The 14,906-nt window shown below is 36.6% G+C and overlaps 2 protein-coding genes across 2 annotated transcripts in view; one reads left to right on the forward strand and one right to left on the reverse strand.

The window, feature by feature from the left end:
- Positions 1–601: 601 nt before the first annotated feature.
- Positions 602–8,419, forward strand: CSN2 (casein beta). Its single transcript, XM_061145572.1, has 8 exons — positions 602–694; positions 2,718–2,780; positions 3,514–3,537; positions 3,640–3,666; positions 5,291–5,314; positions 5,406–5,447; positions 6,735–7,232; positions 8,414–8,419. Exons 1-8 carry the CDS (start codon positions 602–604, stop codon positions 8,417–8,419), a joined length of 777 nt encoding a protein of 258 aa, XP_061001555.1.
- Positions 8,420–11,870: 3,451 nt separating this feature from the next.
- CSN1S1 (casein alpha s1) overlaps positions 11,871–14,906 on the reverse strand; it is a 62,988-nt gene continuing 59,952 nt past the window's right edge. Inside the window, exon 11 of the mRNA XM_061145573.1 lies at positions 11,871–11,904. Within this exon, the coding sequence (XP_061001556.1) occupies positions 11,871–11,904 (34 nt within the window). The remainder of the gene's footprint in view (positions 11,905–14,906) is intronic.

The raw sequence follows: 14,906 nt of genomic DNA on the forward strand, positions 1-14,906 counted from the left end.
CTTTCCTTTTAGTCTATACTCTCTTCGCTCTTCAGGTCTAAGCTATCATCATGTGCTTGTTAGCTTGTCACTTTCTCCATTATAGCATAAACACTGCTTGTCACTTTCTCCATTTAGCATAAACACTGCTTGTCACTTTCTCCATCATAGCATAAACACTGCTTGTCACTTTCTCCATCATAGCATAAATACTGCTTGCCACTTTCTCCATTATAGCATAAATACTGCTTGTAACTTTCTCCATTGTAGCATAAACACTAACAACTACTCAGGTTGGCATGAAATTGTGTTCTTTGTGTGGTCTGTGTATTGCTGGTGTGTATTAGAATTTACCCCAAGGTGTCAAAAACCCACCAAATGTTAAAGAGACCTTATTGTGGTTACAATCATTTGGGGACTGGGCCAAAACTTCCATGTGCCCCAGCCAAGGTCTGTAGCTACTGGACAATTTCATTTCCTTTATCATATTGTGAATTATTCCCTTTAAAATGCTCCCCAGAACTTCTGGGGACAGGAAAATAGGAAGAATTCATTTTCTAATCATGCAGATTTCTAGGAATTTAAATTCACTATTGGTTTTATTTCAAACCACAAAATTAGCATGCCATTAAATACTGTATATAAGCAGCCACAAAATCAGATCATTATCCATTCAGGTACTCCTTCACTTCTTGTCCTCTACTTTGGAAAAGAGGTAAGAATCTCAGATATAATTTCAGTGTATCTGCTACTCATCTTCATTTCAGACTAGGTTAAAATGTAGAAAGAATATAATTGCTTAAAATAGATCTTAAAAATAAGGGTGTTTAAGATAAGGTTTACACTATTTTTAGCAAATATGTTAAAAAATAGAAGTGACTATAAAGATTTGACAAAAATTATAGTGACTGCACATGTTTTAGGAATCTAAAAAGACGTAGTAACAGTGGTTTCTATTTTCTTTAGCACAAGACTAATTAACAGGCTGTATTAAAAGATCTTTTCTTGAATTAAATATTTTCAATTTGATTAAACCTACCTCAGCCATAAAGGCAAGCACATTTAATTTATACTATGGGGATTTGAATAAGTTTTACTGAGAAAGCTCTAACAACGAAAAGGTTATAGAGGTAGCATATTTAGTCAAGAGATAAAGACGGTTGTTAGGATACATGTGCTATTTGAAATGTTTATAAATGGCATTTGTAAAAGAAGAGTATATTTATCAAAATTGCTTAGAACATCCAAATTTCCAGTTTATCATTTAGCTTACAATATTTCAAAAATATTAAAATGGATACATGAAATACATAAGTAAATTAAAGAGAAAGTATTTTACTTTGTAAAAAAAAAAAAAATCTAGGTTGGGCAAAGAGTACCAGGAAACAAAAACAATGAAAAATGTGGCCTGACAGAAATTATAGCTCAAAGTATAGTAGTCAGTAATGAAATGCCTTAAAAATTGGTATATAAAATGCTAATTATAAAATAAACAAAATTTAATAATATCCTCCCTACATGTAATGAACTCTGAATATTATACTCTTTTTTGGTCTTGACAATAAAAATTTATTTAGAAGTTTATAGACATCTTGGATAAAGTAAAAAAAATTAAGAATTAGCATCCATGAGAAAAATATAGGAAAAATTTCTTAATTTAGTTTGAAAATCTGGGATTGAAGATGTGTGTCAAGGGATGTTGGTGGCATGAGCATTTTTTTCAAGAACTTATAAAAATGCAACAAAACACACCATTTAATACATTTTGGTCAAAAACAATAAGGTATTTTATTTTGTACTCCAAGGAAAAGTAGTGTAACGTGGGGACTGGGCAAGAGAAACTGACACCCTGGTAGATCACCAAGAGATAAGTACATAGTTCTATGTAGAGAAAATAAGCATAGTGTATGGTCTCTAAAATTATGTGGGACAAAGGAGAGATGACATTAGGCATGTGGGGATGAAGACTGAATAGAGAAGAAACAATCCAATCAGTCCAAGAAAACATCTGGATCAGTGGAACAAATAGAGAAAATGCTAAAATGAAAAAGAAGTCTTACTGGAAATAAAAGATATGAATAAGGCAAACATTCATGAAAATCACTTAGTTTAGTAGAGAAAAGATAAAAATAAAGTATGACCTTCTTCATATACATTTTATTTGATCAGATGCCCCTCAATAAAACTGAGTCTCCAACAGAACTGAAACCTTAATATTTTGTTTACTGCTCTAATCCCAGAATCTAAGCAATATCTGGCAATAAAAATTACTAAATACATATTTTTTAATAAGTGAATCAACCACTTAATTTTTCTGTAAATATTTGTAACTTCTTTTCTGTCTTTCCAAAAAACACTCATAAGTACTGTGAATACAATGAAAAAGAGTGAAGTAGGATATAGGCTGTTAGCTGAAAACATCTGAATGGCTGGCTGTGAAACATCAACTTGAAATGTAAGATTAAGGAGTCATAGTAAATTTTAACCTTGGCCATATGATAAAATGTCTATCAATATTTTTCTAAAATACAGGGCTTTTTGTTTTTGCCACGAGGTTTGCAGGATCTTGGTTCCCTGACCAGAGATTAAACCTGCACTCCCCTGGAAGCATGGAGTCTTGGACATTTTTATTATATACACTATCTTTGGTTCCTTTTAAAGGAAAGTAATTCTACTAAAATAAGAAAATATATTAGACTGACAAGTAATACACTGTTTCCTCATCTTCCCATTCACAGGAATTGAAAGCCATGAAGGTCCTCATCCTTGTCTGCCTGGTGGCTCTGGCCCTTGCAAGAGAGGTAAATACAGAAGAAAATGTTGAAATAAATAAGACTAGTACTGTCTGCCTATGTGTAGAAAATCATATTACCAACATTGTAAATGTATAAATAATGCACAATCTCAGATTTTATTTTATTTTTTTAATGCTAAGAAAGTAATTTATGTTCATCCACTATCTCAACAGTACCCTATAGGACCACAACTCTGGGTAAAGTGATTTCTATAGTATTGTGCCATCTGTAACATCAATCCCTAAAGGAAAAGAAAATAGACCAACAAGAAGGAACACACACAAGAACAAAAAATGAGCAATATTGCACAAATACAATTGCATGCATATACAATCTAGATACATATATCTTATTACAGTGATGAAATATTTGTATCTCTTACTCTAGGGTGCTAGGTTTACCTGTATCTGTTCAACACAGGATGATACTCCAGAGGATGACATATCAGACAACAATAATAAATATGTTCATAATTATAATAAAAAGAGTTCAGTAAAAATTAAAATAACTCTTTTTTCTGTTACCCATAAAAACTTTTCATTAAGGTAAAACAAAAATATACCAATGAAAGTTACTAAATTTAAAAGACTCTCAAAACATGTATAACATTTTTATTCTTCAGATTTGTGAAATAGATAGCTCTGAATAAAGCAGGTAAAAATTAGGTAGGAAAAATATTTAATAATGAGTTGAACTAAAGTGGGAACTAAAGTTTTTCTTTTTTTTTCCTCTTTTGAAGGAAGAACTCAATGTACCCGGTGAGGTAAGATATTTTTATACAAAGAAAAAAATTAACTGTAAAATAGTAACAGTCTGATAATCTAGAAGACTCAGCTAATTGTCAATTTTTATTTTTCCTTTACAGATTGTGGAAAGCATTTCAAGCAGTGAGGTAAGATAGTGTTCATTCAGAGGCAATTTCCCAAATTTAGAACAATAAAACACTGTATTATCTTTTTGTGTTACATTAATGGCACCCCACTCTAGTACTCTTGCCTGGAAAATCCCATGGACGGATAAGCCTGGTAGGCTGCAGTCCACGATGTCGCAGAGTGGGACACTTCGGAGCGACTTCACTTTTTACTTTCATGCACTGGAGAAGGAAATGACAACCCACTCCAGTGTTCTTGCCTGGAGAATCCCAGGGACGGGGGAGCCTGGTGGGCTGCCGTCTATGGGGTCGCATAGAGTCGGAGACGACTGAAGCGACTTCACAGCAGCAGCAGCAGGGCAGTTAAGGCTTCCCTAATAGCTCAGTTGGTAAAGAATCTACCTGCAATGCAGGAGATCCTGGTTTGATTCCTAGGTCAGGAAGATCTGCAGAAGGGATAGGCTACCCACTCCAGTGTTCTTTAAGCCAATGTGGCTATGTACTGACCAGTAACTATGGTCAATTTCCACTGTATATATTTTAAAGGAATAAATGTCTAGAAGGTTTAATATCCTAGTAATTTCTAAATGGGTTTGCTATCTGAAATTGTGTCACTGTGCCCTGCTTTTTACCTTAATTAACTGAACAGTCCTCTTTTCTGTCATGAACTCTCTATGGTAACCTCCTTCCACGCTTTGGCATTTATTGAGCACTTTCTGTTTCAGACTTTGACTAGGAACTGCAGTATGAACTGGAAAGAGGGATGCCCTTTGTAAAGTGTGGGCAAACATGCAAATGGACATATTTTATTATTATACCAGCAATCTAGTAAATAGGAGGCAGTGAGAATGAGTGCAGTCCCAAATCTGCCTGGTAGAGTGAGGTAGATAATAACCCTACGCCACACTTTTTGGGTCTGCCATTAGCTGTTGGTTAAATAGTGCATCAGTATACTTTGTCTCTTCACAAAGGTCATAAGATCCTTATAGGAGCGTATGTATTTCTTATAATTCTTTAGAAGTCTAAACATAACCCGGGAACTAAGAATGATTAACAAGTGCATTAGTGATTATTATTATATATTTTCAATGACTATTATTCTTTTAGAACCAGATGAAAATATTAGAGATCATTTGTTTTCCTAGGGAGAGAACAGGGTGATTGAGAGACATGTATGCATGCAAAGTTGCTTCAGCCCTGTCCAACTCTGTATGATCCTATGGACTGTAACCTGCCAAGTTCCTCTGTCTATGGGATTCTCCAGGCAAGAATACTGGAATGGGTTGTCATCTCCTCCTGCAGGGGACTTCCTGGCCTGGGAATTGAACCCACATCTCTTATGTCTCCTGCACTGGCAGGCTAGTTCTTTACCACTGGTGCCACCTGGGAAGCCCAATTAGCATCTATTAAATGCCTCTTTTGGTACTATGCTCTCTAATCTTCTTTTTCTTGACTGCATCATCTTTCTTTTTATACAACAGCTTTATTCAGAATAGTGGATCATAAACTTTCAGCCACAAAATAATGATATTATCAAATGAGTTATCCATATTAGCCTATTAAATGCCTTCATTTTCTGATTTATGTTGACAAATAAGAATTTTTCTTTAAAGCTAAACCTGATTTTATTTTTATTTTTCCAAAGGAATCTATTACACACATCACTAAGGTAAAACCTTCATATTTAAACATACATTTTAAAAAATTTCATGCTTGATTTTTATAAACAGCATTTCTTTATGTGTGATTTTTTTTAGCAGAAAATTGAGAAGTTGCAAAGTGAGGGACAGCAGCAAACAGAGGTAATTTGTTCATTATGAGTATATTTTGAAAAGTATTATGAAACATAACACATAAAAAGATTTATAATAATTATGTTCAGTCTAAAGAATGGTAATATAAATGTCAGTGTAAGAAATGAAAACTTTGACAAAGTGAAAATATTTTAAAGATATAAAGACATTTTTAAACACATAATCAAATTTCAGAGTATAGAATAAATACCTAAGAATAACTATTGATATATTCATTTTACTAATGTATACCTGGTTTTAATAACTGCATATTAGTAGGAACATTTCCGGACTAGGGACTGTGATCCCCTGATTCTAATGATGGATATGCTGATGGAAGACAGTAGGGTGACAGTGTAGCACTAATCCTCATTTGATGACTCATCAGCTGTATCACCTTGGCTCAATGTTTCTCTGTACATCAGTGTCTTCACCTGCAAATTGAGAATATTCATAATTACCCAGAGTTGATGAACTGGCACACAGTGAATATTCAATGGTTTTATATTACATACAATAGCTTTTATACTCACATTTATAAATGTGTGCAGTTCTAAAAAGTATTTCCATTACCCAGATGAGAGAAGTGAGGTACAGAGTGAGCAAATGTGTGACCATACTACATAGTTATTAAATAGCAGAGCTTGCTTAAAAATAAGGATTTGGGGACAACATAAAATTCTTTCATTAAGTTACTTTTGTGGTAACATATTTATCTAATTGTGATATTTAAGCTCTCCTGTTTTAGAATTGAAGATTGATTATTTGGCACTTAGGTCAAATATTTTCTAAATCAAAATGAATTTACAAATTAATGCCTTTAAAGACTCAAGATTACCACCTTCTACCAAAAGAAGTAGTGCTAAAAGTTGGCCATTGTTAAGGAACTCCTTGAATTAAAAAATTACATATTAAGACTTAGTTTTCATTAAAACAAACAAAACTAAACCTCAGAGTAACTTTTTGTCTTTTTAAAATAGATCTTCCTTCCTTATATGAAATCAGTTGGGACTATTATCCAAAGCCACTCTGCAGGCAACCCAGGAAGAGGCAGAATAAGTGTTGAAATCTCCAAACACTGATTTCATTTGACTCTCTGATTTCACCTCTGAAGGAAGTGGCTTAATGAGAAATCCTTCAGTGAACATTTTACTCATTAGTCTTCATATGACCCCAAACAATATTTTTCTTTCTCTCTCTTCACTGAGTTATGTTTTAAAAAGAGGAGGATAATTCATCATGAATAACAATTATAACTGGATTATGGACTCACAGTTTTTTTTTCCTTCTTTCTAGGATGAACTCCAGGATAAAATCCACCCCTTTGCCCAGACACAGTCTCTAGTCTATCCCTTCGCTGGGCCCATCCCTTACAGCCTCCCACAAAACTTCCTGCCTCTTCCTCAAACCCCTGTGGTGGTGCCGCCTTTCCTTCAGCCTGAAATAATGGGAGTCTCCGAAGTGAAGGAGACTATGGTTCCTAAGCACAAAGAAATGCCCTTCCCTAAATATCCAGTTGAGCCCTTTGCTGAAGGCCAGAGCCTGACCCTCACTGATGTTGAAAAGCTGCACCTTCCTCTGCCTCTGCTCCAGTCTTGGATGCACCAGACTCCCCAGCCTCTTCCTCCAACCGTCATGTTTCCTCCTCAGTCCGTGCTGTCCCTTTCTCAGCCCAAAGTTCTGTCTGTTCCCCAGAAAGCAGTGCCCTATCCCCAGAGAGAGATGCCCATCCAGGCCTTGCTGCTGTACCAGGAGCCTGTACCTGGTCCTGTCCGGGGACCCTTCCCTATTATTGTAAGTCTAAACTTACTAACTGTGCTGTTTAACTTCTGATGTTTGTGTATTAGAGTAATTAAGAGCCCTACAAAAAACGAATAATGAATGGTTCCAAAATAAGCATAGCTGAGGTTAATGATTCTCAGCATTAGCTATAAACAGAATAAGCTGGAGAACCTTCACCTCCCTCCACCACCAGATCTCAATGTCTAGGCTTACCCATGGAGATTCTGATGTAATTGTTCTTTCTATGTAGAAGGAACTGAGTATTGGGAAGAAATAATATCATGAACTATGATTTAATTGGTCTGTTGAGAACTTAGATGAAGGGGATTAAGGAACAATAAAGCCAGAATTGAATTTGATAATCTCATTTGGCTAAGAATAACAAACCTAAGAAGGTTCGCTATTTTCTGCAATTTTTAAGTTTTCCTTATGCAACCACATGACTCATTTCACATCTTGTTTTTGATATATGAGCATATGAGGGCAAAATACTAAGATGCTGATTTCAATACTTGGGGAAAATTTTCTTGCCAAAAGGCAAGAATTGTATAATTCATTCACTTATTATTATTTTTTTTTTTTAATTTTTAAGGTCTAAGAGGATTTCAAAGTGAATGCCCCCTCCTCACTTTTGGTAAGCTTTAGGAGGCTGGAGACAGACTGATCATTTTTATAGTTAATATCTTTTACATTTCATTTTCCTGGATAAGCCCCAATAGTAGCAATTTCCATCAGTATACCAGCTTAAAGATTAATTATAAATTTATTCTCAATGATTGACTATTACCTTTTAGAGCTTATTTTAAAGATCAACTGCATTCACATTTCTAATCAAGTCATTATGAGCTTCAATTATTTTATCTCACTTAAAATTTATATATTGTCTTTTAATTCATGTGTCAAAATACAATCTCACAGTCCAGATATGGGACTTAAAAGAGGAATAGAATATAGTTTTGATAATCTTAAGATACACATCCTTTTGTGAACATGATTCAGCAGACATTTTAATAAAATGATTCCAAGTGAGTTGATATTTGGCCCTAGAGGAATTTTTATAACCTTTAAGATAGGGCACAGCATGGTGTTTTTGTAATATTTCTTTTATGAAAAAGTCACACCAAAATTGCAAATGGGGTGAGATGAAGAGTTATAACATATAACTAAATCTATATTTGTTCTCTGTTTCACAGAATTGACTGCAACTGGAAATATGGCAACTTTTCAATCCTTGCATCATGCTACTAAGATAATTTTTAAATGAGTCTACATGGAACAAAAAATGAAACTTTATTTCTTTATTTATTTTATGCTTTTTCATCTTAATTTGAATTTGAGTCATAAATGATGTATTTTCAAAATTTTAATTCAACATTAGCATAAAAGTTCAATTTTAACTTGGAAATATCATGAACATATCAAAATATGCATAAAAATAATTTCTGGAATTGTGCTTATTATTGTTTCTTTAAGAATCTATTTCCTAACCAGTCATTTCAATAAATTAACCCTTAGGCATATTTAAGTTTTCCTGTCTTTATTATATTTTTTAAAATGAAATTGGTCTCTTTATTGTTAACTAATTTATCTTTGATGTTAAAAATAGCTATGGAAAATTAAAATTGAATAGAATTCTTTGAATTGAATACCAAAGGATATCAAAAAGTAGAGGGAAAAGATAGGATGAGCCTATGCTGCATATGTCCTTAGAAAGTCTTGGTTTATATCTGTTACCTAAGTTAAACAATTACACTTGTTCCTTTTGCTCTCGAAAGTACCCAGCATCGGATGTTAAATTTTATGGTCATCCTAGACAAAAAAAAAAAAAAACAAAAGCAAACAAAAAAACACCTCAAATGTGATATCTGAATCACAGCTCTACAGTGTGGTAGCAAGTGGGGCTGTGTAAGTTAGTCTCTAAGAGATTCCATTTCTATATTTATAAACATCAATTTAAGGTGTTTTATTGAAGTTTTAATGTGAAAAGTGCACTATATGGTGCATGATAGGTGTTCTGTTTGAATCTCATTTCTGACTTCACTGACACCAGGGCAGCAAGGGTTAGTGTTAGAATCAGAAGGGGCCGAGTTGTGTGATTTTAGCCATTAATGCCCAAGAGACTAGAACTTATGCGAAGCTCTGATATCCATTGTCTCTGTCTGTGGAGTAATTATTTCATTGCCATGAATTATCTGTCTGTCAAATCCTACAGTTTTATATGTGATTCAGTTCCTTTCAGTTCACACAATGGCTTGTCTAATTTCATTTTTCCTGCATCCTCCATGTTTTCCTCTCTTCAGGATCAAGTGAAGCCGTACTTAGACACAATATTTCTTATCTTTAAAGAAAAATTCCATCTTTGAGAGTTCTTTAGGTTGTTGTTGTTCAGTCACTAAGTCACATCCAACTCTTTGTGACCCCATGGACTGCAGCATGCTAGGCTTTTGCTCTTTCCTGGAGTTTGCTCAAACTCCTGTAGATTGAGTTGGTGATGGTATCCAACTATCTCATCATCTGTTGTGCCCTTCTCCTCCTGCCCTCAATCTTTACCAGCATCAAAGTCTTTCTCAGACTCTTTAGGTTATCCTATAACAACTATTGTAAAAGGAGTATCCAAATGTCTGTGTCCATTATTTCACATGTTATTCTCTCTTTAACCTGCTCCCATCCCAATTTTATCCCTATGGGAACTGCTTTCTTGAAGATCACCAACAACTTTTATTTTACTAATCTGTTCGTTTTACCCAACCTCTCTGTGCTATGAGGTAGAGTTGACTACTTCTTCGTTTTTGAAATTTTACACTTCATTTCATTTGGTATCCTAAACATGATGAAGCTTGGTTTTTCTCTTAACTCACTAGGTACTTCTTTGAAGTCTCTCTTCTGGCATTTTCTCCTTTTCCAAAACTTTAAGGGCTGGAGTACCCTAGATTTTAGCCTTACTTTGGCTGATGTTCTTTAGTTCCATTCTCATCCTCAAAGCTTCCACTTGTATGTCTCCAAATTTACTTGTTTCCTGAACCCCAAACTCATGCACTCAAAGGCATTCTTGACCTCCACACTGAGTATCTAGTTAATGTCCCAAACCTGGCATGACCAAGCATAAATTTTTGTCTGAATCTAGTCCCCAACTTGCTCAAAATCTAATTAAGCATATTTCAGTAACAAAGGCAACTGATATTGTAGGCAATAGACCTGAATGGGGACTTCACAAAAGAAGTTATCTTGTCAGTAAAAATATGAAAAGTACTCTACATCATCAGTCTTCAGAAAAATGCAAATTAAAGGTGCCTAATAATATCATAACACAACCATCAGAATGACTGAAATGAAAAGAACTGTAATACAGTTCAGTTCAGTTCAGTTGCTCAGTTGGGTCCAACTCTTTGTAACCCCATGAACCACAGCACGCCAAGCCTTCCTGTCCATCACCAACTCCCGGAGTTTACTCAAACTCATGTCCATCGAGTCGGTGATGCCATCCAACCATCTATCTAATCCTCCATCATCCCCTTTTCCTCCTGCCCTCAATATTTCCCAGCATCAGAGTCTTTTCCCTATGGAAAAACCATAGCCTTGAATAGACGGACCTTTGTTGGCAAAGTACTGTCTCTGCTTTTTAATAAAGAAAGCTTATTAAACTTTACTTCCAAGGAGTAAGTGTCTTTTAATTTCATGGCTGCAGTCACCATCTGCAGCGATTTTGGAGCCCAAAAAAATAAAGTCAGCCACTGCTTCCACGGTTTCCCCATCTATTTGCCATGAAGTGATGGGACCGGATACCATGATCTTAGTTTTCTGAATGTTGAGCTTTAAGCCAACTTTTTCACTCTCCTCTTTCACTTTCATCAAGAGACTCCTTAGGTCTTCTTCACTTTCTGCCATAAGGGTGATGTCATCTGCATATCTGAGGTTATTGATATTTCTCCAGGCAATCTTGATTCCAGCCTGCGCTTCTTCCAGCCCAGTATTTTTCACGATGTACTCTGCATATAAGTTAAATAAACAGGGTGACAACATACAGCCTTGACGTACTCCTTTTTCTATTTGGAACCAGTCTGTTGTTCCATGTCCAGTTCTAACTGTTGCTTCCTGACCTGTATGTAGATTTCTTAAGAGGCAGCTCAGGGGTCTGGTATTCCCATCTCATTCAGAATTTTCCACAGTTTATTGTGATCCACACAGTCAAAGACTTTGGCATAGTCAATAAAACAGAAATAGATGTTTTTCTGGAACTCTCTTGCTTTTTTGATAATCCAGCGGATATTGGCAATTTGATCTCTGGTTCCTCTATTTTTCCTAAAACCAGCTTGAACATCTGGAAGTTCACGGTTCACGTAATACAAAATGTAATACAAAATGTCTGCAAAAACAAACAAAGGAATAAAAAGTAATGCTAAAAAAATGTTAATATTTACAGAGATTTTTATAGTAGTAAAGAATTCACCTGTAATACAGGAGACCCGGGTTAGATCCCTGGGTTGGAAGACCTCCTGGAGAAGGGAATGGCTACCCAATCCAGTATTCCTGTCTGGAGAAGGCAGGAATGGACAGAGAAGCCCAGCGGGCTATGGTCCATGGGGTCGCAAAGAGTCGGAAGCGACCTTGCACACAGCAAGCATGCACACACACACACATGCTCTAAAACATTCACCCAAGGTTCTCAGCCACGTTACTGTTGACGCTGCAAATTAAAATCAACATAAGTGTGAATTAATAGTATTTTGTATAAATAAATTATGGTATACAATGCGAAGAGATATTATAATTAATGTGAATGAGTTACTGACACAGAAAACAACATGGATAAATTTTTTATAAATAATATTGAATGATAGTAAATGGACACAAAATATAATGCAATATTTAGTTCAGTTCAGTTCAGTCGCTCAGTCGTGTCCAACTCTTTGCAACCCCATGAATCACAGCACGCCAGGTCTCCCTGTCCATCACCAACTCCCAGAGTTTACTCAAACTCATGCCCATTGAGTCGGTGATGCCATCCAACCATCTCATTCTCTCTCGTCCCCTTCTCCTCCTGCCCCCAATCCCTCCCAGCATCAGGGTCTTTTCCAATGAGTCAACTCGTCGCATAAGGTGGCCAAAGTGTTGGAGTCCAGCTTTAGCATCATTCCTTCCAAAGAGCACCCAGGACTGATCTCCTTTAGGATGAACTGGTTGGATCTTCTTGCAGTCCAAGGGACTCTCAAGAATCTTCTCCAACATCACAGTTCAAAAGCATCAATTCTTCATTGCTCAGCTTTCTTCACAGTCCAACTCTTACATCCATACATGACCACTGGAAAAACCATAGTCTTGACTAGACGGACCTTTGTTGGCAAAATAATGTCTCTGCTTTCTAATATGCTATCTAGGTTGGTCATAACTTTCCTTCCAAGGAGTAAACGTCTTTTAATTTCATGGCTGCAATCACCATCTGCAGTCATTTTGGAGCCCAAAAACTAAAGTCTGACACTGCTTCCACTGTTTCCCCACCCATTTACCATGAAGTGATGGGATTGGATGCTGTGATCTTAGTTTTCTGAATGTTGAGTTTTAAGCCAACTTTTTCACTCTCCTCTTTCACTTTCATCAAGAGGCTCTTTAGTTCTTCACTTTCTGCCATAAGGGTGGTGTCATCTGCATATCTGAGGTTATTGATATTTCTCCCGGCAATCTTGATTCCAGCTTGTGCTTCATCCAGCCCAGCGTTTCTCATGACGTACACTGCACATAAGTTAAATAAGCAGGGTGACAATATACAGCCTTGACGTACTCCTTTTCCTATTTGGAACCGGCCTGTTGTTCCATGTCCAGTTCTAACTGTTGTTTCCTGACCTGCATACAGGTATCTCAAGAGACAGATCAGGTGGTCTGGTATTCCCATCTCTTTCAGAAATTTCCACAGTTTATTGTGATGCACACAGTCAAAGGCTTTGGCATAGTCAATAAAGCAGAAATAGATGTTTTTCTGGAACTCTGTTGCTTTACTGATGATCCAGCAGATGTTGGCAATTTGATCTCTGGTTCCTCTGCCTTTTCTAAAACCACCTTGAACATCTGGAAGTTCATGGTTCATGTATTGCTGCCCCCAATAAATAGAATCATTTAGAATTGATGAGTAGTTAACATCCTATGAGGTAAACTAAACTACTGGTTATCTGAGAGAAGGAAGAACTTGACAGGGAATGTGAGAAAGTTCTCTCAGGTACTAGTGCTGTTATTGCCCTTAGCCTGGATTATGAATATTTTGTGGTAATTCATTTTAATGTGGTGATGTTTAGTTGCTGAATCATGTCTAACTCTTGTGACCCCAGTTACTAGAACCCACCAGTCTTCTTTCATGGGATTTTCCAGGCCAGAATACTGGAGTGGGTTGCCATTTCCCTCTCTAGGGAATCTTCCCCACTTCCCAACTTAGGGATAGAGCCAGTGTCTCTTAACATCCTCTGCACTGGCAGCTGGGTTCTTTACCCCTAGTGCCACCTGGGGAGCACTCAGTATGTGGCCTGGTGGCAGTGGTTTAGTCGCTAATCCATGTCCGACTCTTGCTACCCTGTGGCTGTAGCCTGCCAGGCTCCTCTGTCCATGGGATTTTACAGACAAGAATACTGGAGTGGGTTACCGTTTCCTTCTCCAGGATATCTCCCCTACCCAGGGATCAAACCCAGGTCTCCTGCATTGCAGGCAGATTCTTTACCAACTGAGCTGTGGGGGAAGCACAGTATGTGGCCTACTTTCTTCCTCTTCTCCATGGTTGGGCCGTCACCAATGCAGAATCACTTCTTTGCTTTTGAGCTTGAATGTAATTACATACTAGAGTATAAAAAATGGTTTCCTAAGAAGCTATGGAATAATTGGTTTTTGCTACTATAAAATGTGGAGTTTTAACCCCCAATGAAGTAGAATTTTTAAAATGAGAAACAGGAGATGAGAGAGCACTTGCAGATAATTTCTCCCTTGTTTTATTCTCTGTGTATTACTCAGAGGTGGACATTGCACAATAATCACCTTCCATTTTTTATAGCTAAAAGAATTCAGAGGACCCAAACAGGTTTTACTAACAGGACAGCTTTATTACAAGCAGAAGACAAAGTACAATAACAGGAGAAGGATATGCATAGAAAGAGGTACTGAGATCTCAGAGACAAATTTTGTTTATTCTGCTACTGCTTAGTTGTTGTTCAGTCACTCAGTTGAGTTCAACTCTTTGTGACACCATGGACTGCAGCATGACAGGCAGCCCTGTCCTTCGCCATCTCCTGGAGCTTGATCAGACTCATGTCCATTCAGTCAGTGATGCCATCCAACCATCTCATTCTCTGTTGTCCCCTCCTCGTCCTGCCTTCAATCTTTCTCAATATCAGGGTCTTTTCCAATGAGTCAGTTCTTCACATCAGGTGGCCAAATAATGGAATTTCAGTTTCAGCCTCAGTCTTTCCAATGTATATTCAGGACTGATTTCCTTTAGGATTGACAGGTTGGATCTCCTTGCAGTTCAAGGGACTCTCAAGAGTCTTCTCCAACACCACAGATCAAAAGCATCAATTCTTTGGCACTCAACTTTCCTTATAGTACATCTCTCACATCCATAAATGACTACTGGAAAAACCATGGCTTTGACTAGATGGACCTTTGTTGTAAAGTAATGTCTCTGTTTTTTAATATGCTGTCTATGTTGGTCAT

Source organism: Dama dama, chromosome 6 (assembly GCF_033118175.1).
Source record: "Dama dama isolate Ldn47 chromosome 6, ASM3311817v1, whole genome shotgun sequence".
Taxonomy (NCBI): Eukaryota; Metazoa; Chordata; class Mammalia; order Artiodactyla; family Cervidae; genus Dama; species Dama dama.

Coding starts and splice junctions, on each gene's coding strand:
- CSN2 (XM_061145572.1), top strand. CDS start 602: ATGCCATTAAATACTGTATATAAGCAGCCACAAAATCAGATCATTATC. Junction 2,781..3,513: donor CTCTGGCCCTTGCAAGAGAG/GTAAATACAGAA, acceptor CCTCTTTTGAAG/GAAGAACTCAATGTACCCGG. Junction 3,538..3,639: donor AACTCAATGTACCCGGTGAG/GTAAGATATTTT, acceptor TTTCCTTTACAG/ATTGTGGAAAGCATTTCAAG.